This window comes from Dermacentor variabilis, chromosome 1 (genome assembly GCF_050947875.1).
Source record: "Dermacentor variabilis isolate Ectoservices chromosome 1, ASM5094787v1, whole genome shotgun sequence".
In the NCBI taxonomy this organism is placed as follows: Eukaryota; Metazoa; Arthropoda; class Arachnida; order Ixodida; family Ixodidae; genus Dermacentor; species Dermacentor variabilis.
In genome coordinates, this window is record NC_134568.1 from 189,036,870 (window position 1) to 189,061,919 (window position 25,050).

The following is a 25,050-nucleotide window of genomic DNA, read 5'->3' on the forward strand; positions in this document are numbered from 1 at the left end:
CCTTGCCCTTTAGCTGCATGTTTTGTTTCTCAAGAATCCTAACCTTGTTGTCCAGGTCTTCTACTTTCCCCTCCATTTCTACCATCTGACGCCGGGGTCCTGTTAAGGAAGGGACGGAGGGGGAGTATTTTCTAACTATTATGTCACTCACTGCCATTCAGTTCAACAGGGAGCACCATTGTGTGCACATTCATTTATTTATTTATTTAGAAAGACCTCGCAGGCCTACGAAGAGGCATAGCGTGAGGGAGGAATATGGCACAGTTTATCACAATATACAATCAGTAAAAAGATATAGTTGCATAAAGGGATTCAAATATTGTCATAAAACAATGAAGTTTACATATGTACAGAAAGATGTAAAAAAAAAGAAAGAAAAAAAGCAAAGGACTGAACAGATAAGCATTGCATAAAAACAGCAAGAACAGCAAGAAGTATTACATAAAAGCAGCAAGGTAATTTGTGTTGAGAAGTTATACACTGCGTAGCGTTGAAAAAAAAAAATAGACAGAAAACAAACATGTGGCATAATGCATGCCAATGTATTGAAAACGTAAATGCAATGGGATTGATAAGTACCCATGTACTAACTCAACCCTACGCACAGTGTGGAGAAAAACGTTTGACTATATTACTGCAAAAGACATCATGATTTCTGAGTGAAGCAATGCTACCTGGAAGGCTGTTCCAGAGATGGATAGCGTGAGGCAGTGGTGAAAAGTTAACTGCTTGTGTCACTCCATATACGTGGACATGGCTGAAATTATTGTGCAATCTGCATGATGTGAAGATGTGGTGTTTCAAGCATGGTAGGGATAATCCGTCAGAGTGAATGAATTTATGGAATAATGACAGCAATGCAATATCATGGTGAGTACTCAACGACTCCAACGATAGTTCTGCTTTGATCTGCGTTATGCTAGACTGGGCACTGTAATTATAAGTAATGAAACGACTTGCCCCATTCTGAATGATTTCCAACACTTGTGATTTGCAATTGATTTCCAATTGCTGGTGCGGAGACCAAATGGGAGATGCCTACTCAAGCTGGGGTTGCACAAACGTTACAAGTAAACCATTTTACGCAAGGAAGATAGAACACTGCACAAGTTCCGGTGCAAAAAAACCTAATGATTTGGACATTGGCCAACTTGGAATTTGGAGAAATTTGGAACTGAGGTTAAGCAGCGCGAACAAGGACTTAAGGAAACAAATACCACAGACAAGCACTGACTGCCAACTGGAAGTTTATTTGAAATTCACCAGCCATTCATATCTTATTCAGCATAGGCACGCGCACACCCAGTCGCAAAAACATCTGCAATCACCAACATCATAATCATTCTTCCAAAAATGCTATTTCTTTTCCCGACAAGGCAAGAGAGGGAGTGCTTACACATTTATATCCTTCTTTTCTAGTGTAATAAGCCTCTACTATTTCCCTTAGTGGTGGGCCAACTTGAAGTTTGAGCGTGGGCCAACTCAAATTTGGTAGTGGGACAAGTTGAAATTTGGGGTTGGGCCAATTTAAATTTGGGGCTAGGCTTATGCATACTTTGACAACTCCAGTAGAGTTTCTGCATACTTTCTTGCAGTACACAGCCCTGGCTACTCCCTCCCCCCATAGCGTGAATAAACCTAACCTGATTCGGAGTGGTTTAGGAGAGAAGTGCACTCAAGTGAAACTTTAGCTTAGGTAAATAAACTTCATTTTGTTATTTATTATTCAGGCTTAGTTATTTCTATAATGGCTATGTTTGCTTAATTACTTCATTAATTAACCTTACTTAAGGTTATGACAAGGACATTTATATCTGCAATTAATAGTTAAGATTACTTAATTAGGTCTAACTAATCTCAAGGTACCCTTAATTCTTTATTAGGCTCCATTCATTGGACCTTAGTAACTTTTGATTAGTCTAATAATTTAACATAAATTTATTTTAATTAGCCTCAACATTCCCAATTACCCCCAATGAATCGCCATTACACTTAACTCCATTTTACCATAACTAATCTTATTAGTTTTTATTAACCTTAATTACACTTATACCTCTCAGTACTCACTATGTATAGGCAAAATCACAAATCTCATTAGTCATACGTAGTCATAAGGCATTCTCATATACAAATCCGTAGGACCTCATGTACACCTACGCATGCAGTGCATCGTGTCACGCTTTAAAGACAGAAAAACGGATGAACGGATGAACAAAGTTCCGAGGGAAGAAGCCCTAGAATGCTTACGCATTAATATAGGTATGCCAGGAGAACCTAATAACTACTGGGTGTATGTTGATGCTTCCACGTTTCCAGTGCACTTGCGTATACAACACGGTTTGCTAGCAGCAGGCGTTGCACTGAAGGCCCCGCTCCTTGCGCAACAGTCATGCGAGGAGGGGAAAGAGGGGCGTTCCAGCTAATTCTAGCAGGCGCTTGCCTATCGGCCATGCCTGCTTATTCTGGCCGCCAACAGATGACACCACAAGCAGACTTGCTTCACCTTGCTGCCACTTGCTGGCGCTCTAAGCGTCCTCCGCAGAGCACGGGCCACGTGCTCGCGTGTTCCCTTTCATAAAGGACCACCCTGTACACCACTGGTTCACTATCTCTAGTTCCCATTGGAGTGCTACATGATCATCACTATTGGTTACCGGATGGTAGATTATGCAATCATCGGCAAATATCCGTATGCAAGATGATGTATTGTTAGGCAGATCATCTATGTAGATTGGAAACAGAAGAAGCCCAAGCATGCTTCCTTGTGGCATACCAGAAGTAACATTATATTTGGGGGAAGTGAAGTCATTAACAGAGGTAAATTGCTCTCGATTAGATAGAAAGTTATGTAACCATGACATTGTACCGGAGTCTAATTTTAATGCACATAATTTCGATATGAGGCAGCAATGTGCAACATGATCAAACGCTTTGGAAAAGTTAAGGAATAAGCAGTCAGCCTAAGTAGTGATTCATGTTAAGGTGGATATCTGTTGTAAATCAAGTAGCTGTGTCTCGCACGAAAAGCCTTTTCTGAAACTGTGTTGATTGCAGAAAAAGAAACTGTTAGATTCAAGATGGTTATAAATATGCAAAGCTATGATTCCACCACATCCTTTAATTGCTTTTGTATAAAGCCTATGCAGCTGACTGTATGGAAAGAATAAGCAGAAATTGCTAACTGTGGCTGTGGAAGATTTTAGTGCAACAAACTGCTCATCTTCCAAGCACTGCTACGAGCTAAAAGGAGCAGAAACAGGTACAGTCTTTGCCAAAAGTTTTGTGTCACTGTGCAAGCTACACAAACTGTCACCTGTCCCTCTGAAGTGTCTCTCTACACACTTTTGGCTCCCTTCTCTGAAGCCCAGGAGAGTGAGGAGCACTATCGCTCTTTATAGTCTGAGCTCTCAAGCTGTGAAATTTAAACAAAAGCTATTGTATGTCGACAGTTTCGGTCATGTGCAGTGTGGCCTTAAAGCTTTTAACAAAGGCTGTACATGACTCTTGCACATGTTAGCAAAATGGCAGTCTTAGGTTTCTGTCTTACAAAGAGCATGGCCACCAATTGAACATGATTATTCAAGCTGCCTACAGCTAGTGCATTTGTGACGTACGCATGCAAACAAAACAGTTTGTTTGCCACGCTTTTACTGACCCTCTCATAACACAGTTAGCAAATTACAATGTTTATAACTGCCAGTCTAAATACTCTAAGTACAATAAGTGTGACAGCAATGACTGCTTTTTACCAGAGAGCTCCCAGACCAGAGTAGTATGGTTTTCAAATACAGGTATGTGGGCTTGAAAAAGGCGCTTCACTTCAAGGCTCATGCCTTGAAGTGAAGGGCCTTACAACAAAGACAAACTCCTTAGCTACTCTTTTCAGTAAACCAAATCTTCCAATGATGACAATAATGCTATTCCTTTCATGAGTGAATCTCCTAGTGTTGACTGAGCCATAGCACTGCACTGATTAGTGTACAAGTCTTTCGGTCTTTGCTTGCAAAAGTATAATGTTCCTAAGCCTGCAGCTGCTTAAGGCATCTACATGTAGATATTACATGCAGACATTAGGAACACTTTATTATTCTTTATTTTATTAAATTTTATTTCCTTTTATCACTGATTTTGCTGCATTTATGCAATCACCTCGCACAAAAATATATGTGCTGTTTATAAAGAACCAAAATACAAATCTCTGCAATATGCAGTTATGATTTGTACTGCCAATAAAGATATTTTTGTAATTAAATAGAAAGAAAAAGTAGCAAAAACAGAAGACAGCAGCAAAATTGCAGCCTGGAAGGGAGGGGAAATGAAACCACAAACTTAGGTGATTTTCATCTAACATCAATGCAGATTCTAACAACTGAGAGAGAGATATATATGTTGTAAATCTTACAAGTCCTCTTGGTGTGCGTTACTTATTTTTAGCAAGTACATGCAAAACTTTGGACATGCGTCCAAACACACGTGGACGTAACTGTTGGAATTAAAGCTAATGTAAAATAAAAACAGTTTATATATATCCTACGAACTACAAGCTAGGCGAAAGAGCTGTAAAACACGGACGTCGTCATTCAAAGATGCTTTTATTTCAAATGCCGTCCAGGTAAACTTACCCAGCTCACTGGTTGTGGCACCTTGTTTGATCTTTTCATTAATAACTCTTGACAGCCGAGTGGCCAACCTTTGGAATTAAAATACGGGGTAATAACGCAAATAAATATGTTGTTAGAGTGAACTACTTTAGATCCAACGATTAATTCGAAAATATGTTCGCAGTCAAACGGTAGTGCACGTTCGAAAAACGAACGTTCTCACTTTTTAGCCTTTTCCTCTTGCTCTCTGGCGTGTTTCTTGAGGTGCACATTCTCATCTCGTAGTTGTAGATAGTCATATTCCAATGAGCGCCGGCCGAAAGCCTCTCCATCCAGTCGCGCGGACCCTGCAGGTGTTGGAAAACGCTATTTTTACCTAGCACACAATGCGATCATTGATCTGAATGCCGTTATCATCTTTTGAACACCATATTTCCCTAGCGCACGCAACCGTTGAGGCGAATTCAATAAAGCAAGCCACCTGCTCGAGCGATGATGGATTCGCAATACAGCTCGAATAATTTATCACTCGATCCAGCAGGCCCCCAGTAAAACGCCGCTGTCACGTAAGCCGGCTGAAAAACTCGCTTATATTTTCTATTTCTATACCTTTAACAGAAAACGCAAGTGAGCAGTATAAGAATAGGTGCAGGAGCCGCCGACGTCGGCATGCTGTACGTACCCATCTGTCGATGCGCCGCAAGCTTTAATCGTTGAACTCGTAGGTCTCATCCAGATGATTTACGGCAGCACGCTAAAAGATCAAACACAATTCGGTGAACATCTAATGCAATAGCATGGTCCAGCTGCAGAGCTACGAAATTATTTAAGTGTTGACGCGGGTGCAGCAGACGACCGCGCATCACGAAAGCGATCAGCGCGCAGATTCAAACGAGACGCTTCCTCCTCCTGTTTCGCCAAGTTACACCTGCCGTGCTACGTAGATTTTATTGACAATTAAACATACCAAGCATACCCAGGAAAAGTGATAAGCAGAGCACTGTAGTTAGGAAAGCCGCTCACATCAAGGCTGCACCGCGTCGATTTTCAAGTTTTTGTGTACAGAAATATGCAGTTTGTGCCTAGCGTCGTCTATGTGGATTGGATCGACTTCACTAATTATGTCTGCAGAAGTTAACAGATGGTAAAACATTTTGTACGAAACTCTATGGGTAAAACAGCATAAAAAGTGTTTATGAAAAATAACAAAAGGTTAGTTATAGATAACTGATAGACTGCTGCTGTTTTACCTTTTTTATTTAGTATTTTGGGAACTAACTCTTTAGTACTTCGTGAGGTCTAAGAGCTGTCGCCATTGTAGTCACCATTTTGCTGAAATAGTGAGCTGCAATATAGCTGTAATAACGACTTGTTTGTGGTTTGTTTATCGTGTTACGGACACCACACAGCATACAAATGATAAGCATGCAGACTGAGACGCGGCCACGGTGAACGCGACGCAGCAGCATGCCGTTGTGATCATCATCATGATTAGCGGCGTGTGTCCGTGGTCGCGTGTGTGCACGCATTGCTATAGGTGTTCTGTGGCATTGCCTCCTCGGTTTACGCGTGCTTGTGGTGAACTCAAATCTGTGCACGTGTGTCGCGTGCGTTTAGTAAGGTGGCAACGTGATGACTGCTAAGCGATCAACTCCTAAGGTGTCTGCCAAGTCTCGTTCACAGGAAACTGACAAAATCCAAGAAACAGACATGAAAAACCCCCAGGTAGTCCCCGATATTTGACGTGTGAGGTCATGCAGGTCTTGTACAAAGCATGGTATTGCATAGTCTTTGTCACTTCGAACGTTAAAACACAATGTAGACGAAATGGAAAGCGTACTCTTCGCAGCAGATACTAATTAAAATGCCGATGTGTTGTAAGAGTTACACATGTAAAGTGCCGATCGAGTGCGCGTGCACTGGCAATGCTGCTGCACGTCTCCAAACACTTCATCAAATCCTATAAACCGTCGTGTTGAAGCTTCTTTTTTTTTTTTTAACGTAATGTGGCAAAAGTCGAAGGTGGTTAACTTTTTGCTGCATGACGCTTTTTTAGCCTTCACACCGATAGCAATGGCTCCAGAAGCGAGAACGTGCACTTGCGTTGCACTTTTATATCGGCGCTACACAGCCACTTTCGATCGCGATCGAGCCCGATCCGGATCGAAATTCTTGACCATGATTGGCTCCCTCCCGCAGCGTGCGCAAATCAGCCAATCGCGGTCGTCAAATTCGATCACGAGCGAAAGTGCGCATGTGACACCCGTATTAGATACGTTTGTTCGGATGTCCCAAACAAAGTTTTTAATGTGTGGAGACGTTTTGCTGTTGGCACTTGCGGTGCCTGACCTGCAAGTATGGAAACCAGCATCTTAATTTAAAGATTGATTGTTGACTATTTATATGTCTTGGACACATTGGCTGACGGTTATGGCAGGGAACAACTATCGCAAAATTTTAATGTTAGCTGCCAAGCAAAGCTGTTTTTCAGCAGAAAAACTTGTCCACATGCTACTTCATTGCTAAGCTGAAAGCGCGAGCGGGAAGTGCTGCAGTGTCATGTGGCAAGTGCCTTGCATTCTTACGTTGTTGCTTTTTCTTTTTCCTTTTCGAAAGCAAAATTGGAAATACTATGCAACTCCATGAACCTGTTCTTCGCTGTGAAGTGAAAAGTATTGTTGGAACGAATGCTATGCTCAGCTTTTTTGAATTGGGCGCAATGGCCATGTCTATGAGCCTCATTTTTTATACAACTGTTGTCCTTAGGCATTATTAAGCTTAATACCATATGAGCCTCTGACGGAAGAAAGAGTTCTGCGGCATTGAAAGGAGTTATTGCATGAGAAGGCTTTGCAAGCTCCACTGCACTTCTTGCGATCCACCAGCCTATCTGAATACATCAAATGGAAATGCTGTTCCTGGTCTTTTCTTTTATATCTTTCTCTCTCTCTGCCCTCTTTTCAACTGCTATTTCTCCCATCCCATTTCAGGGTAGCAAATTGGAAATTCTCATCTGTGTAGCCTCCCTGCCTTTCCACTCTTCTCTCTCTCTCTCTCTCTAATCTCATATGGAAAAACTGGATATGATGATTCAATTTTGCTGTAATATTTATGCAAGGTAGATTTCGACTTGTGTGCTTCATGCTTAATCCAGCTGCCTTTTTCTGGTTTCTACTGCATGCAACTTCACTTTCTGCCACTTGCTTTAGGTACGAGGGCCGTACCAAGGCCTAATCAGCAGCTGGTCCTCCATCTTGCCAAGCAGCAGAAACCCTTAGATCTAAGTTACAAAATGGGATAATAAGTTTTCAGGGTCAGAAATCATTCTTCTCTTGTTCTTAAATAATTTTAAAAGTAGGTCTTGGTTGGAAAGCAGTTTTTCAGTGCAGCTGACTTTACAGCAATTTTGCAAATAGGTCTTTTCTGATGTTCTGTAAGTTGACTGCACTCTAAAGCTCCACTGCCACCAGGAAATCATACATAGGGTAAAACGCTTGCCGTACATATACTGACTTCAGTATTTATGGTCAACGGCAAAGAGATCTAGCTTCCGTATGCTGTTGTATTGTCCCAGGCTCTGAGCTGTCATTGCCTGCATTGATGACCACATGTGATGGGCAGTTACAGTCAAGTTTTTGTTTTGTGGGGACTACTGGGCTGGTATAGTGTAAGAATTCCTTTTGCTCAATTCTGTTCTTATGTTATCATCCAAGGCCAGCTGATCCCGGTGACAACTTAGAAGAAGCACTGACATAGAGTGAAAATTACAGCATTGGAATAGAATCGTTACAATATCCTGGCCCTGTTAGGTACATGCCCCACAGTGGATAGAAACAATCTCAACAGGTTTATGTCATAATTCTGCTTTCAAAAGATGACTTTTCTTTTCCTTCAAGGAGCGTGAAAGTGATGACTCTGACTCGAGTGTGTACTCAGACTTGGGCAGTGATGATGAGGATTCATCAGAGCTGGAGGAGAGTGCCGATGAAGGTGACGTCAGCAGTGGAGAAGAAAGTGATGAAGGTTGCAAAAGTGGGGATGATGAACGTGGCGACGAATTTACCGACGAGCCGGATAATGCCCAACAGCAGACAGATGATGAATCAGAGGATGTGAGTTGGCATCCAAGTAAATTGGGAGATTGACATTGTTATTGCTATTGTTTGTTTTGGCAATGTTACTGAGTTATTTTTCCTTTGTGTGTGTGTGCATGGCTACCACAGCTACCAAATAGCTATCATAGAAGTCTCCACTTTGGTAATGCATCTTTTTCATTGTCACTGTGTGCTCTTCATTGTTTTAAACATAAAGCATGGACATTGGCGCAATGAGAAAAGTACTCCAGTTGCTCTGCAAACTCTTGGGTATAATTAACAGCCAACTGCTGCAAAACTTTAGGCAGCCTAAAAATCTTTGTTTGTGATATCACAGGTGCAGATGAGGCTTTTCAACATTTTAAAAAATTAATGTTTGAAGTGCCAGTGGATGTGTCATATGAAGCGTGCAAAATTTAAAAATTCTTATACTGAAACAATAGGGAAGAGGGGCATAGAGTAAAGAAAAAAGCCATCATTATTGCTTTCTGGAAGTAACACAGAACCCAGAATTTTCTAGCCATTCTGGCACTTCTGGTTGTTGCTTTCTTGGTAAATTATGCATTGTTACTGAGTTCCCATTGTTTTACTTTTATGACAATAAATGCCAAGTAGCAAGTAGTAACATAAACAGGCTCTGTATGTACGAGAGTGAATCAGAAAGTCTTTGCCCCCCCCCCCCTTTTTTTAGCCGAATTAAGACTGTCAATGTGAAGTCAACATATCCATTCCCAGTGGTGGGCCATTCTCGGACCGACCCGGCCTTATCTCCTGGTCGCTTCGCTGCACGACGCTGTTGTCAGTTGTTGAAGATGGGAGGTTGTGCTTCACACGTCCACGTCGCATGAGCAACAGTGTGTGATTTGTTTTCTGTAGAGCAATGGACAAACGCCCATCGAAATCCACAGGGAAATACAGTCCATGTATGGGATAAGGTGTCTCGTTTTGAGAAGTGTGAGGTGGTTGTGTTGCGAGTTCACAAAAGGCCGTGAAGGCTTGCATCATAATGAGCGTTCGGGGAAGCTGCATGCATTGCTGACTGACGACAACATGGCACAGGGTATCTCAAATGAAGTGCTGCAATTGGGCAAATGTCTGAACCGGTATGGGGACTATGTGGAAAAATAGTGTAGGGTACGTAGAATACTATGTGTACAGCTAAACCTCAATATAATGAAGTCGGTAAATCGGCAATTTGCTTTGTTATATCGAAATTTCATTGTATTGAAATTTGAACTTTTATGCAACCAGTACAGTCGCCGATCAATTTTTCTTACACGAAAAGGGGCTGCAGAATTTTCCGAATTATTGGGCAATCGAAAAAAGCAAGTTTGAATGAGAAAACAGTTCCTTTTGATAAATTTGGGAGTAGACAATGAATGACAGTTTCATGCCATGTACGTCGACGATATCTTCTTAGCGGTACAATAAGCAAAGCCAGCCGTGCTTTCACGTGCACTCCACCCCGCGGCTGATAGCGTCGCCTGCACTAGGACGACACTATCAGGAAAAGTGCCCACAGCAGGGAGTGAATGCTTCGTCTGCCTCTCGCTCCAAGGGTCACCGAAACTCGAGATCATGCAACATCCAATATTAAATGCGCGGTAAGACGGCTTACATGGTGCCATGCTGTCTCGGCACGCCCACTCTTAGCATATGAGGCAGAGCACTTCTAAAGCAGGGTGCATGGGTGCATATGCACTTAGCCGCGCTTACAGCTGCACAGCCATGGCCGAGACGCGCACGAACTTTACCCCTCCTCCACATCCGCCCCCTCGCGAGCGCGCTTGATCGGGTTACTGCGAGCTCGCTCCCCTCCCCTCTTTTTCCTTTTCTCGCACGGGAAGGCAGTGCTCGTGAAGCCACCATCTTTGTTTGCTCACCCTCACACACTTTCACTCTCATCTAAACACATAGTGCACTTATCGCACTTGGACTTTATTGACCCTTTTCGCGGAGCAGCTTGTTCTAGAGAAACAAGATGGCACTTTCGTGCCACACCACACTTCGTCTCAGCGACAGCACACGAATATCTTGCTTCTACCATGCTTCTGTGCGATCAGCTGTCGGAAATGCAACTGAGTTTTCGCTGACGCACTGTGCTCCAGTCATGCTGGATTGAAGACGTGTGCAGTAGTTGGCTACAAAAGTAGTGACTGGCATATTAAGGAATGGAATGAATCTGTGTAGTCAAGTTTGCGGACTGCTGCTGCAACTGTCCGTACGTGTTACCGGCACATTGAGATGTCCAGCTTTCTTTGACAATACAGAAATTTACTCATCTGCCAGAGTTGTAGCGCTGACCATCAAAGAAAAGGCGTCAGCCCCAAAATGTCAGCAAGAGTTAGTACTGCTCTTTAAACAATGACAAAACAAGTAGCACCGCTTCCTGTCATAGCAAGTTTCGCGCACAATATCTACACACATCTACTCCAACTGGCACGGAAACTTACGCCCACTCTATTGCCAACATACCAAGAATGACTGAATTGGAGCACACTTGAATATATGCACTATATATACGGACAATAAATCACGGATTATGCCGATAGTGCACGAATGGCCAAAGCTGAATGTTTAATGACAGTCCATAAGAGTAAGCAAGTTACTAGCGATAATACATCTTTGCTACAAGGCATTAAAATGTATAAAATAGCTACGTTTCAAGCCCTGTGCACAGCAAGAAAAAATCTATCAACTGAGGACACCCGCGAGTGATTAGGCAGAAAATAATCAGATAGTGACTGCACCAAGGAGCATCACTGAGTCAGAAACATGACAAGCCACTGCTTCAGAATATTTGCCAAATAAAGTACAAAGATCAAAACACACTAATCTTGAATCAATTCATGAGCGGAAAGTTTGGATAGCTTGGAATACACATTTAGCCCCGCTTTTACAACAAGCACCATATATGCTGCTCGCGCCATCTGGACATTGGTTAATCAGCTCCGAAAGTGCTTTTGCATGTTCTCAAGCTGTAGCCAAAGCTTCGTCTCGTTCACTTAGTCACCTTCTATGATATCTCCCGAAACAGGGGTTTGCTAAGCCGCACCGGCGTCATTCACATCTATTGTTCATATGGATTCAACGGGGGCAGTTGAGGCAAGCAATGTACGTGTCACCACGTGATCAAACATGGCAGCGCCCACACGATTGCCGCGAAAAGGGTCAATAGGGAATATGGTTTGGCTCCACTTCGGCGGTCGCTCTTGTCGCGTGGCACATGATTTGGGAAGTGCATTTGCAAACAGCCGCAGAAGTTTCCATTTAGTGTCTCAGCATTCCTTCGCGGCGGCAGTGAAATTTCATTGTATTGAAATGGCATACAAACGCTCTTTGTTATTGGGGGCGAGGACTTACGAAGTCGCCATCTGTCGGAAGCGCCTCCCTTGCGTAGTATGAGGGATCACATGTCGCGCTCCTCACCAGTTTCAGTTACGGCGCTCAATAAAAACACCATACGGCAGCCTCCCTGGACATTTCTGTAAGTACTCTCAAAATGAGGGAAGTTTTCACGGTCGAAATAATAATCTTGGGCAAACTGAAAGCACAGGATGGTTTAAAGTCGCTATATCTTTACCGGATACATACGTGAACGCCACTGCGCGCGGTCGCCGCGATGGAGTCTCCCGGACCGGCTTCTTGCGTGAAAAGTGGGCAAACGCTGTGAGCAAACTACGGGAAATATGTTCTTACAGTGGGCTGTCTGTATAACTAAATGGAGTATAACGCAACGAGGCCTCAATGCAGCGATCGCACAGGTTCGCGGTGACCGACTGCGCGCCTGCATCCATGTACGCGCACAATATTTCCCTTTCGCTGCGAGTGCGTTTTCACATCATGCCCTGAGCTTTAGGCAGCAGCATATGAGCATTTGACAGCACACAAACAACCAATGTTGCGTGGAAACTATCAGCGCTGTTCAAAAATAATTTCGTTATAACTATGGACTTCGACATCTACCAGGTGACTTGGGATGTCCCGTCGCGATGATTGAATCTTTTTTTTTTATTTATTTAAGGCCTTGGACGTTTTACTACCATTATTTTTCAAGTTGCCTCGCACTGTATGTTTATCGGTCTTCTCAGTGAGCAATTACCTGCTGCTTCGTTTATTTAATCCAGTACACTTTATTGTTTGGTGCTACACAACTGTGAGCATACGTCATGCCTCTTTTTATGGGCTTATTCTGGTTCCTATTCCATTACTGTGAACTTGCCAGTATCTAGCATCAACAAGTTCATAGGTCAAAACTTCATTACATTAGCCTGGCAGCGCGCCCAGGCGAGCGTCTCAGTGCGTGCTTTCTGCTACTCACCGAACATTGCAGCCCGGACGCGTATTAGAAATCTACCTCGCATCTGTGCTTGCTGCACACTCGAGTTGTAGCTGATGGCTCTCTGCCGGTTCTAAGTTTCGCGAGCCAAGCTTCGCGCAGCTTCTTGTCCTGTGGCTACGCGTGAATAAGGCTGACACTGGACTCTGTTTCGTACGTGCAGCGCACCTCCAAAGGTGGCCACTACCTATTATAGTGCTTTCAAATGTTGTCAAGCAGACACCCAAGGCGGGAAAGCCTCACCACTTAATCAGAATCGAAGTGCAGGGACTTGAAACTTTTGTTTTCAGCTTGCTTCGGCGCTCCCGTCACACCAACGGTGGCGCCAGCTTTTCCAATGGTGGAGCTCGCCCCCAATATTGAAGTTCTAAATATATGGTGTTCTATGGACAAGAGGTTATGAAAAGTTAAATACTTGGTTCTATCGAGAATTTTGTATATTGAAGTACATTATATCGAAGTTTTCACTGTATTGGTAATTACCTGTTTGTACCTTATTTCGGTAATAAAAAAACAGGGGCAAAGACTTTCTGATTTGCTCTCGTACATACTATCCAAATATGCATTATGAAGGCAGTGTGGATGCATTTGTTTACATTTTTGGCATTATGGTTGTGGTTCAAGCTTTTCCTGGTAATTTCAATATTGATGGCTCCCCCAGCGGGCAGATGTGGCTTTCACAGCAGTAGGAGCTCCATGTCCTTCCTGGGTAGCCGCATGCAGCTACATGTGGTGTTCCGGGATCTATGTTATATCCACCTTTCGTTGCTCACCACCAAATGCTTGTGCTTTCTGTAGAAGGGCCATTTAAATGCTTTTAATTTAAAGTTACACCATTATCAACCCTACGATTTAGTCACACTTGCTTCGATGACATGTATTAGGAATTTGTAACAAACTTATTCCAATGACAGCTTTATTGCAGTTGGCATTTAAAACAGGCAGGTCATTTGGATCATCACTGTTCAAGTAGGCAGCTGGAGGTAAGGATATGTGACGATCGGAATAATGTTTGGTTGCTTGTGCAGATTTTAAGCTGATGTAGAAAAGCAGTGGAGTTCCAAAATCCAAATGGCCTGCTTACTACAAGACCAACTTTGGTCATGCCACAAACACGTGTAGACTTGTTTTGCTCATGTGGCAAAATATATCCAGTCTCAAGAAAATGCAAGCCAGGACACCAGCATACCAAGTGCATTCAAATTGTTGTTGGTGTCGAAATATAAAAATTGAATATAATGGTGCTTTTGTGTGTGTGTATGTTGCATGCATATGTACACACGTGCATGTATGTGCATGTGCATGTATGTGTGTGTCGGAACACTATGCTGTTCACAGCATCACTGAACTTTCATTCTTCCTGATCTGAAGTGGATGAGTGGTTCACAGCATCACTGAACTTTCATTCTTCCTGATCTGAAGTGGATGAGTGGATTTAGTGCCACAATTCAGTTTAAGTTTGAGTAACTGAAAATATATTACAAGTACCACAACCATGAGTGTTGGGAGTGTGGTAACTATTGCTCTGTCAAGCGCTCCATGGCTCCTTGACACTATTTGGGAACAGCCTAAGTGTTGAGAAAACAATGTGTTAAATGGCTACAGTGCTGGCACTTTGCATTTATTCAGTACGAGTGTTTGAGAAGGGGCTCTGGTGCTATTTGATTTTTGTCATCATTAGGCAGTGAAAGTGTTGAGCAATAATAGCTGCACCTATTTTGGCTGAAATTGCAGTGGTAAATATTGGGAACACATGCCTGGGGAAGCTGCTCTGTCGAATGCTGTGTTATAGGTAGGGTTTTGCATTTGCAGAGTTTATTTTAAGACAGAATCAAGGATGTCCTTATTAAATTATTTTTTTTCCAGAAAAGCCTAAGCTTATGTTTCCTTTTAGAGCACAATGAAATTCTCAGGTTTTTTTTTTTTTGCCTTTTTAGCATTAATCATGATTTTTCCCATGCTTCATCGCAAAAAAGGCAATATAGCAGTGGAACATTTTTTTCAGAGTTGACATTAACATAGCCATAAAGTTTATCCCATTACAATTTACTGTACATATTTACCAATGTTAGAATCTGGGGTGTGCTCTTTGCAATTCCCATAACAAAGCACTAAGAACACCCTTTCCATGTTCGTACTGGATACAGAAAAAAGCCAGTAGACCTAGCACAGTACATGAGATGACAGGCCAGGCTCAGGCACATGTCCTTCAGAAAACTGTAGGGCCCCTGTGATTTCTTCAATAGCACATGTCTGATGTGGTATTCTCACAACTCCCTTGATAGTAAGATATGCTGTCATGCCCCACTGGTAACAGTAAAATGGCAGAAAACAACTGCTCATATGCGTCGAATGCTGTTGGCATTTCCACCTTCATGTTTGGATTCACGATCTGAGCATGGTACCAGAGTGACTGGCTGGTGTACTGCAGATCATGAGCAAAGTTTTGCTGCATGACACAGCTACATTTTTCTGCAGCACCAGCGTAGCACACTTGAGAACTGTTAATGATTTCACAGTGGTTCTTGTCATCTACAGTGTTGTGCTTGCAGTCAACCCGTGCTGAGGTTGTCGCATGTACTGCATCATTTCATCAACTAGGCAGTGCCTGCAGACACACAGCAAGGAAATCATACACATCATGCAAGATAGTAGAGTCAGCTTCTAGTTCCTTAGTTATTAAGAGCAGTTTTTCCTTTGCAACACCTCTAGTGGCTTAGTGGCTAATGCATTGCGCTACTGAGCATGAGGTCATGGATTTGATTGCCGGCTGTAACAGCGGCATTCTGATGAAGGCAGAACGCAAAAGCACTTGTGTACCATGCTTTAAGAACCGCAAGTGGTCAATGTTAATCTGGAGCCCTCCACTAACCCACTGTGCAGTTTTGAGATGTTAAACACCAGAATTAAATTTTATTTATTTAGGGAACCTCCACTTGATGAGCAGCTTGTGCAATCATTTCATTGTCCCAATGAATGCCATGGTCATGTGATCACAACTGAGAACCCTGGGATGCGGAGTTTTCATGATAAACCCAAGTCATACATTTGTTTATTGGCAATTATTCTTTTAATTTTATCGAATTAATTTCAAAACACAGAACCCTAGTGATAGGACATGTACCTTCTCTCATGCGGAAAATTCTGCTTGGCATTACGATTTGATTTTTCTCATGCTGTTTCTTAACTATGGAATGGAAAAACACCTTTGAGTAAAGGTGTTGATTAATTTTCAGCTATATAGAAATGTCTGTTGCAATGACTATCAAAAAATGTCAGCTCATGAATAGCAAATGGGTGTTTTTTATATAGACTGTAGGTAAATGTGTTATTCCGATGCTGCTTTTGCATTTACACTTGATAGCATGCAGGGTGTCTACCAAACGGGTAAACCGGGAATTCTCAGGGATCTTGAAGTCTGGAAATACTCAAGGAAAATTAGCTGTAATTTTATTGAAAGGGAACGAAAGTCGCACTAATGCTGGCTCGAGTAACAGAGAAGAATCATAACAAATCGTCTTTCACGCCATGTCGTCGGCTGGAGGAGTTGCCAACGACCGATTTTCCGGTCACCCGATTTTTGGGACATGTCCGATAATTCGGACAGCTTTGCGACACCACCACCTACACCTACCCCATAGTGTTAATGTATAAGGAGGTATGAAATTTCGGACGCAAAAACCATTCGCTGTCCGATTTTCTGGACTATTTGCCATGACCGTACGTTCGAAATGGCATTAATCAAAGCCACCAATGCCACCATTTTGATTATCTCGCCACCTCAAACCGGCGCTCTCGCACGCGAATCCACTGGCAGCCGAAGCCACCACAACTGCAACGCTAGGCCTAGCTACTTCGACGTTCGCTACTGTTAGCAATGACGCCGACTCAGCCTTTGTAATCCTCGACAATGTCTTCGAAGCTCGGAAAGCATGACATGTTGCATATCCGAAGTATTGCAGTGAAGCTTAACAAGTGTGGGAAGGAGCAATTGTCACAGGGCTCAGTATGTATTCCTTAATTATACAGGCGAGCACCCGCCATCTTCTGTCACAGTACGAGCACCGATATACCTAATAAGCGTACTGGCAGGCCTTCAGAGCTTTTCCAGAGGTGCCTGTGGTGATTTGAGCCCTTAAGGGCAGTAAAAGACATGCATTCATTTTTTCCGGACTGCCCGATATTTCGGAAGTTTTCGCGGCCCCTAGGGAGTCCGAAAAATTGGACGTTAACTGTACAACCTACCAATAGGATGCTTCAAATGGTCCGTGGGGCGAATGCACAGTGGAAGGAGGATGAGAACAGAAAGGACCGACGCATTGAGGAACGAACGGAAAAGGAAGTGTGCTGCTGCTTCTTTGAAGGACCTTGAGCTCAGGAAACAAAGTCATGGCTGACTCCGACATGCAGGTGTCCCTCATCCAACCAAAATAAGCTCTTTAAAGCAGTGAAACGGAACACTGAGCCATTGTGTGTGCTGAAAGTATGTCAGGACAGGTGAGGTTGACTTTCCAGCTACTGAGAGAAGAAAAGCAGGAGGAGGAGGATGGAACTTTATTATTACAGAAATCGTTGTGCGGTTTATTCCTGGGTGGTTCCCTCTGACAGGGCTCCACTGGTGATCGCGGCTCGCCGGGCCTGGTCGAGGGTTGCCAGTTGACTTCCCAGGCTGAGAGAGAATCACGCTTGTGGCATTGTTTGGGCCTCATACCAATGAGCTTGCTAACAGTTGATAGAAATAGCTGATATTCGAAATTATTTGCTTTTGTATCCATCTCTTTTTATTCGTATTTGAAAATGTTCGACTCAATTTGCAATGGGCTTTACCATGTTTTTTGAAAATATTTTGTTTGCTGTGCATTTTACTAACCCCTCCCTTCTGTTTTCTTTTTGAATAAAATAAACAGCACTCATTACTATTCAAACTGCATTAAATCGCTTTTTATTTTTAACATGCTTACTAGAGAGTGACTGCATTGGGCAACATGGTGTCAGCCCGGCTTAACATAAGACAAAGTTCTGTGTCACTCAGGGAATATTGCAAAGGCACTCAGGAAAAACCTGGAAAACTCAGGGAATTTGGAAATGTCAACTTGGTAGACACCCTGCATGGGGTAGTAAGCAAAATGGACTTGCACATGGGTGATATACTGTGCCATACATGTTGCAAACTGCCTATGGTGGTACCAGTTATAGGTCTGTCATGATAGCTTTTGGAAGCTTTCCTTGAGACCAGTAGAGCCACTTTTTTATTATGTGAACAACTGATTGTTCTCAGGAAGGTCATTCTTGTGAGAATCATGGGCACACATATTTGGTAACAGCATTTTGGAACAATATATGTGTAAACCCTTATACTGATAGAGCTTATGTGCATCACTTTCATGTGGTTTTCTCCACTGATCAGGAGGAAACTACCAAGATGAAGTTTCATGGTGGCAAAGAGGAAGACTTTGTCCTTCGCAAGAAGCCTAGAAGTGATGGGTCAAAAGCTTCTCATGGCAAACGCTCGGCTGCAGTTGCCAAGCAGGAGGATGTAAAAATTGATAGCCTTGGTACTGAAGTGGCCAAGGCAGATGAATATGCTTTTGATTCATCAGACGAGGAGGTATGTGACATATATGAAATTATATTTGAATGTGTTGAATGTAGCTGCTACTTGCTACATGCCACCATGGAAGCACAAATTACTCTTTGTGCTTGAGCTCTCTATGCCACAGAAAATAAGCTTTAATAATTTACGTGGGATCTCAAATGTACGTGCTGCACAAGTAAAGATGTGAAGCCACATAAGCCCACAAATATAATGCGAAACAAAAATAAATGACCAGCAAGCTTATTTTTCTTCCCATTTTTTTTTCTTCTCCTCATTCACTTACGAGAATGCCTTGCATACTTGCATCCATCTCTTATGCTCTAGCGCATACTGAGAAAGAATCAAGTTTATCAGTTAAGGTGATGGATGGTGGATTGATGTATAACTGTGTGCCTATATTTTTCTATCCTTCATTTTGTGTCTTCAAGGGGAGTAGGTAGTGCGATTCAAAGACACAAGAGAAGACACAAAGGGACACACACAGCGCTAATTTGCAACACTGTTTATTGTCGAAAACCAGCCAAAGTGGTGTGCAAATCGTGAACTTCATTTTGTGCTCATGTTCTTTAAAAAAATCATTGCTAGCTAGCCCAGTTATCAGTCATTTAGTCGTTATTGTGACAGCACATTGTGCGCATGTTTCAGCAATTTTGCTGAGTTGGAGGAAGGACACACCTTATTAATTTTAGATAAAATTGGCCATTTGGCCATTTTATGGCCAAATGGCCAATTTAAGTGTCCAAATGGCCAAGTGTCCATTTGGACACTTGGCCATTTCTGCAGAAAATAGGCAAAACCTTATGCTACTGTTAATAGCTAGTCCTGGTTTAGTTTGAACAAAATGTAAACTAGGTATTATCTTATAGTGTCTATATTTTTATTTATTTATTGTCTGCATTCTGAAATTAGCATTGAAATTTTACTCTGTTGTGTAAAGTGGCACCATTCACTATGTTTTACATGGTTACATTGCTGTGCTTTCACATTAGTGTGTTGAAATTTACTTGCCTGGCACATATTTGGTTGGAGCCTACAACAGAAGGTGTTCATTGATTGAATACATTGTACTGGTGGCATGAAAAGTTCTGGAGGGAGAAGCACAGTACCAAGTCTTATAGGGCGTCATTCAGGGTTGAACAGTAAGATGCATATTATTAGGCCCTGCAACCTTGATTTTTTTTACAACATAACTCCCGAGAAGCTAGTGCTTGCCCTTGCTCTTTTAGGTGCTGCTAGGTGCTCCATGTGTTTCTTGCCCCATATTGTGCATTTCACAACATCTTGTGTTGCAAACGTTAATAGGCTTGTCCTGTATGTCTACCAGCAAAAGCATAATTAGGGTGCTTATTGTCATGAATGTGCTGCTAGCTTAAGGTATAGTGACTATGCCTTTTCGTCCACTTCATTTTTCTTTTTCTTCTTATTTATACATTTCATTTTAATACAGTCGCCGACCGATAAATCTGACAGCGATAATCCTGACATGCTTGGCAATTTGGACAGCTTCGCGGCACCACCAATGGCCCCATAGACCTAATGTGTAAAGATGGCCGATATTTTGGACTGCCGCCAGCTCTACATTCGATTATCCAGGCTCCGTCTGTGGCTGTAGTGTATGCCGACTCTGCTACCATTACCTCATCTGGCAACCTTGACAAGACATCAAGTATGGCCTCAGAGATTACACACTTGACAGTAATCCCCAAGGCCTTGCCTTTGTCAGGGCACTACGCCCCACAGATTTGACAGTAAATACCAATCTTGAAATCTATGCCTGAATTATAGGTTGCATCAACATCACAATCATCACATCCTACTCGGGCATGGAGGAAAGAAACAAAATAGGAAAGGTCCTGACGTCACGTTTTTGAAGCCGGAAAGGCAGCCATATTGGTGGGCCATCTCCCTTCGCGCCTTCAATCAGCTTTCCAGAGCAGATAGACGCGAGCTTTGAACTTCCATTGCTACAAGCCACCGCAAGTGTGTGCTGCCAACACGCATCAGAACAAAGCCTACAAAACTTCTGTAACAGTTTTAGTGGAGCAGACTTGATCCTGTGCTTTTCCGTGGAACATTGAAGAAGACGCCGAATACTTACGCCGTGATTACTTGAGTGTCTCTGTTGCTGGGTGACACTCACACTCATAGACCCTAAACACAACTTTCAAGCTTACACCTCACGCTCCAAAGTCAGCTTGCCTCGCTAACAGAATGTGCTGGGAGAAAGACAGGGACCAAAAAATCTCATCTCACGTTTCAGAGGCTGAAAGCAGCAGCGAGAGCTTCAGGAGCACAGTTGCTATGGCAGTGGTGGCATTTGGGGTACCAGTCCCAGTGCTCCTTCGCAAAAAACAACACGTGACTTCCGCCACACTTTTCCAACACATCTGTGCTGGCCGGGGCCTCTCCTATGCTTTCCTTCCTCCATGTGTTCTGGCTATTCCGGCAGCCCTGTGCATTGGCTGCTTTCGCCATTCTGTTTGTCGAGTTAGCCTTTCGGACAGCGTATCGCCATTCTGTGCTTGTTTGTTTAGTTTGCGTTCCAGACAGCGCTCTGCTGGCTCCAAACAGTCTTTCTTGTGAACTTATCGACAGGCCGCGTGAAATGGCACCAATGGTGCACACGCAGTCCGAATGAGCCCTACTTCGCAATTGAAGAGCCTGAACTGCCGCCTATCACAACGAGCTCAAATGCGGCCATCATTGATGACCTGCTAGGCTGCATTGTGCCGATTTCTGTCGCTGCTATATTGGAAGACTTTGCAGACATCGACAGTGCAGTGTTGCGTGCTGAACTGAACGATGACGAAATAATTGAGCAAATTTTTCCACCGTCAAACAGCGACTCTAACTCGGATACTGATGACGTGCCGTGTGCTCCGGAGTCTTCACATGTGGATCTGTCTTGAGCCTTTGCAGTCCTTGCATCAGTGTACAGTGACAGCACAAAACTGGCAGAAATGCAGGCGTACTTGGTTGCACTTAAATGGAAGTGCGTGCAGCAATGAATCGACCACTTATTCCTCGCACAGGGGCCTAAATAAAACATAAATAAAATGATCTTTTTTGAGTGCATACATTTTTTTCGGACATTCGATAATTCGGACTTATTTACATTCCCTGTGGAGTCCGAATTATAGGTCATCGACTGTATAGCAGTTAATTTCCCCTGTGCTTTTTTCTGGCTTCATTGTCTGTTTTCATGTGATTGTAGCGAAAAAACAAATCGAGTTCCTCCGTTCCGCTTATTCTTATCGGCCATTGCATGAAGGATGCGTTATGTATGTGGTTGCTTTTGTGTTGAGGCCAGCTTCTATTAAAGAAATGAAAGGGCATATGTGTAATCTTGCAGGATGTGCGCAATACGGTGGGAAACATCCCCATGGAATGGTATGAGCATTATCCACACATTGGTTATGATTTGGATGGCAAGCCTATCCTCAAACCACCCCGAGGCAATGAACTGGATGAATTTCTGCGAAGGATGGATGATCCAGACTATTGGTAAGTGCCCCCATGGTAACTTTTGTACCGTGTTTTTGTTCTCTTTTTTTTAACTACCCAAAAAAGCCAGGCAGTGTTGTAGAGTATAAGCTGTAAAGAACCTTAATCTTGCTTGAACATTGAAAGTGGTGTAGAAAACCTTGGCTGGCTTAGCTGAAAATATTTTTTTTGTTTTTATTGGTGAACTCATTTTTATTGGTACGTTTTCAAACCTGCCAAGCTTTGCGAATGGTAAAATGGCTGATTTTTAGCACTCATTTACAATTGTTGTATTGACACAAATATTTTGATTTTTTTATTTGCATATAGTTGAAGGCAGCACCAATTTCAAGGAAAGACAAATACCTTCACTGAGTCATTTGTTATGGCCCAGTTTTATGGAGCAATTGTTTCTAGGTACCTATCCACGTGGCAGTGACACAAACTGATAGAACCATGGTTTAACAGCAACCGAATCTTTGGCATGTATAAACCTCATAAACATTTGTGCTTGTCCATGGCGCAGATCATCGTTGATGTGACTATATTGAGCTCAGTGGCTCTTCGCAGCATCCCTGCAAAACAACTCTGAATTTTTAATAAGCAGTCATCATATTGAATAATCAAATAGTTTTCAGTATAATCACCAAATTTTAATATAATTTGGCTTCCTCTGTCGTGTTTTTTTAACTGTAAGGTTGGCAGGTATGCATTTTGGGTTTTAAAGAATAATGAGAGGCAGCCTAATTTAATACTGAAATTTGCTAAGCCCTTTTTAGAAAAAAGGTTTAAAATTAGAACAAATAATTCAATAGAAGTTTTGTCCCAATGTGTTGTTAACTACAATTTGTTATTAAACCAACTAATGTGATGGCAGCTTTCTATGCAGCATCCTTATATTGAATCCTTAGAAAAGAGAGGGCATAGGCTACAGAGTGCTTAACTGAAGAGAAAGACATGCCACATTTACGAACTGTACCTGTGTCTTATAGGGCCTTGTGCTGTTTATTGCCATTCTTCCATTGTATTGGTAGAATGCATTTTGTGCTTAAGATTATGTACTTGATAGGCATAGAAAATATCATCACTGTCACTTTGTCTTTTTATTCTTCTTGGACCCCTTAACCAGTCAGCAGGTGGTCTTGTTTGCACTATTTCTAAATGACACACATATAGGCCTTTCCTTTCTGGGTATTTTCACATTACATCTTTTCTGATGGTGTTGCAGGCGAACAGTGAAAGACAAAACCACAGGCCAAAATGTCGTCTTGTCTGATGAAGATGTTGACCTTATTCAGCGGCTTCAGCAAGGACGCTACCCCAGCGCTAGCTACAACCCTTATGAGCCCTTTGAAGACATCTTCTCTCATGAGACTATGATCCATCCTGTCACTAGTCACCCTCCTCAGAAGCGTAGTTTTGTCCCCTCAAGGATAGAAAAGCAAATGGTAAGAACCTGCTTTCCTATGGCATACTCTGTGCACATTTATCTGCGCAAACTACTCTTTTCATTTGTCAGACTACATTACTCAGCTTATTTTGCTGTTCAGTCTCAAGAAACCTCAAAGGCAGCTAACTCATGGTCAAATGTGCAAGTTGTAGCTTTCTTTTTCCTTCCAACTTTCTTTTTTATTTGCCCTAGCAGTTAACAAATTTCTGACATACCGTATTTACTCAAATCTAACGTGCACTTTCTTTCCGATAAAATGGGTCCAAAAATTGCGTGCGCGTTAGAATTGAGTGCAACCCTAAATCTGCGTTACCATATCACCATCAGCATTTCAAAATGGCTGCCTCGTATGCACTTCGAGCCTAGCTGCCGTAGCTTCCTCCATGTGCTGTAGTAAGTGTGCTTAGGTTAGTCAGTCCACTGTCCGTCTTCCCGTTTTCTGCGTTTGCTCTATCATCATGGAAGTGCCGACTGCAAAGACATGCCGAGTTCATCACGATGCCGCAATTGAAAGGAAAATGACCACATGGGTGCCGAGCGGAGATGGATGGGATTCGGACCGCATCACGGGTGTTCGGAGTTCTTGAAACTTCCGTGTGGAACTGGCGCAAACAGGAGAGGTGTTCTACACCGGCAGCTGCTACGTACGGTGCGGCCACACAGCTCCTATCTTGAAAGCAATCTGTGGCAAAGACAAGAGTCTACGCATCTAGGCGCACCGCGCTGTGTTCTTGTCGCTTAGTTCGTGTCGAAGCGAGAGGCCGCACAAAGCTCAATTCCCTCGCTCCTGCTACCGCACTTCCTCACTCCAGTATTTAAAGAGTTTTCGTAGTGATTGAGTGAGTCGTGCTCATGTTTGCTTGTGCGCACGTGCGTGACACCATGCTTGTTAATTTAACTAGTAAGTGAATGTTTAAAAGTTCATACGGCCGATAAAACTACTATCCTTACTTTTCCTATAGCTGTCTACTAATTCGCTATCATAATCGATGCTTCGCCTTTCGCATAAAACTGCAACTTTTCTTATTTATCACAACTTTAGTGCATTGGGAGTAAATCATTCTTTCCAAATGAGAGAAAGTTGTATTTCTGTACAAAAGAGTGAGGTGTGCAGTACTGCAAAGGACTTTTCTCTCTTTAAGTCACGGCAAATGGGTGTGCATTAAAATCGAGGAGTTTTTTTTCTCTCTTTTTTCTTTTTTTAATCACCAAAAATGTGTGCGAGTTACAATCGAGGGCGCGTTAGAATCAAGTAAATACGGTAATGTACAGACAATTCTTCATATCATGAAGTGCTGTGATCCGTGCTGGAGGAATTTTTGAGGAGGGCTGTGGAGGTTACTCTTAGAAAATCTTTATTTGTTGTGGGATATTTGGCAATTGATTTCAGTTGTATATCTTCGGGGTGTGCAAATATTCAAAAAATTTTATAATAACAAATAAATATTGTCCTATTCAGACATGCAAATATTTTTCAAATAGCTTTC

At 42.6% G+C, this 25,050-nt stretch overlaps 2 protein-coding genes across 3 annotated transcripts in view; one reads left to right on the forward strand and one right to left on the reverse strand.

Annotated features, from left to right (window-relative positions):
- The window catches only part of LOC142589981 (protein fantom-like), a 53,430-nt gene extending 47,733 nt beyond the window's left edge, over positions 1-5,697 (reverse strand). The window contains exons 1-5 of the mRNA XM_075701759.1: positions 5,625-5,697; positions 5,284-5,355; positions 4,825-4,948; positions 4,623-4,690; positions 2-99 (exon numbers count right to left, since the gene is read on the reverse strand). Of these exons, the coding sequence (XP_075557874.1) occupies positions 2-99; positions 4,623-4,690; positions 4,825-4,948; positions 5,284-5,287 (294 nt within the window). The 5' untranslated portion in view covers positions 5,288-5,355; positions 5,625-5,697. The remainder of the gene's footprint in view (position 1; positions 100-4,622; positions 4,691-4,824; positions 4,949-5,283; positions 5,356-5,624) is intronic.
- The window catches only part of LOC142589974 (ribosome biogenesis protein bop1-A), a 166,895-nt gene that overhangs the window by 72,794 nt on the left and 69,051 nt on the right, over positions 1-25,050 (forward strand). Inside the window, exons 1-5 of one of the 2 annotated variants that reach the window (XM_075701737.1) lie at positions 6,070-6,326; positions 8,498-8,713; positions 18,442-18,642; positions 21,983-22,134; positions 23,342-23,561. In XM_075701737.1, the coding sequence (XP_075557852.1) occupies positions 6,234-6,326; positions 8,498-8,713; positions 18,442-18,642; positions 21,983-22,134; positions 23,342-23,561 (882 nt within the window). In that variant the 5' untranslated portion in view covers positions 6,070-6,233. Of the gene's footprint in view, positions 1-6,069; positions 6,327-8,497; positions 8,714-18,441; positions 18,643-21,982; positions 22,135-23,341; positions 23,562-25,050 lie in introns of those variants that run through there. The other variant, XM_075701746.1, reaches the window with a different exon arrangement.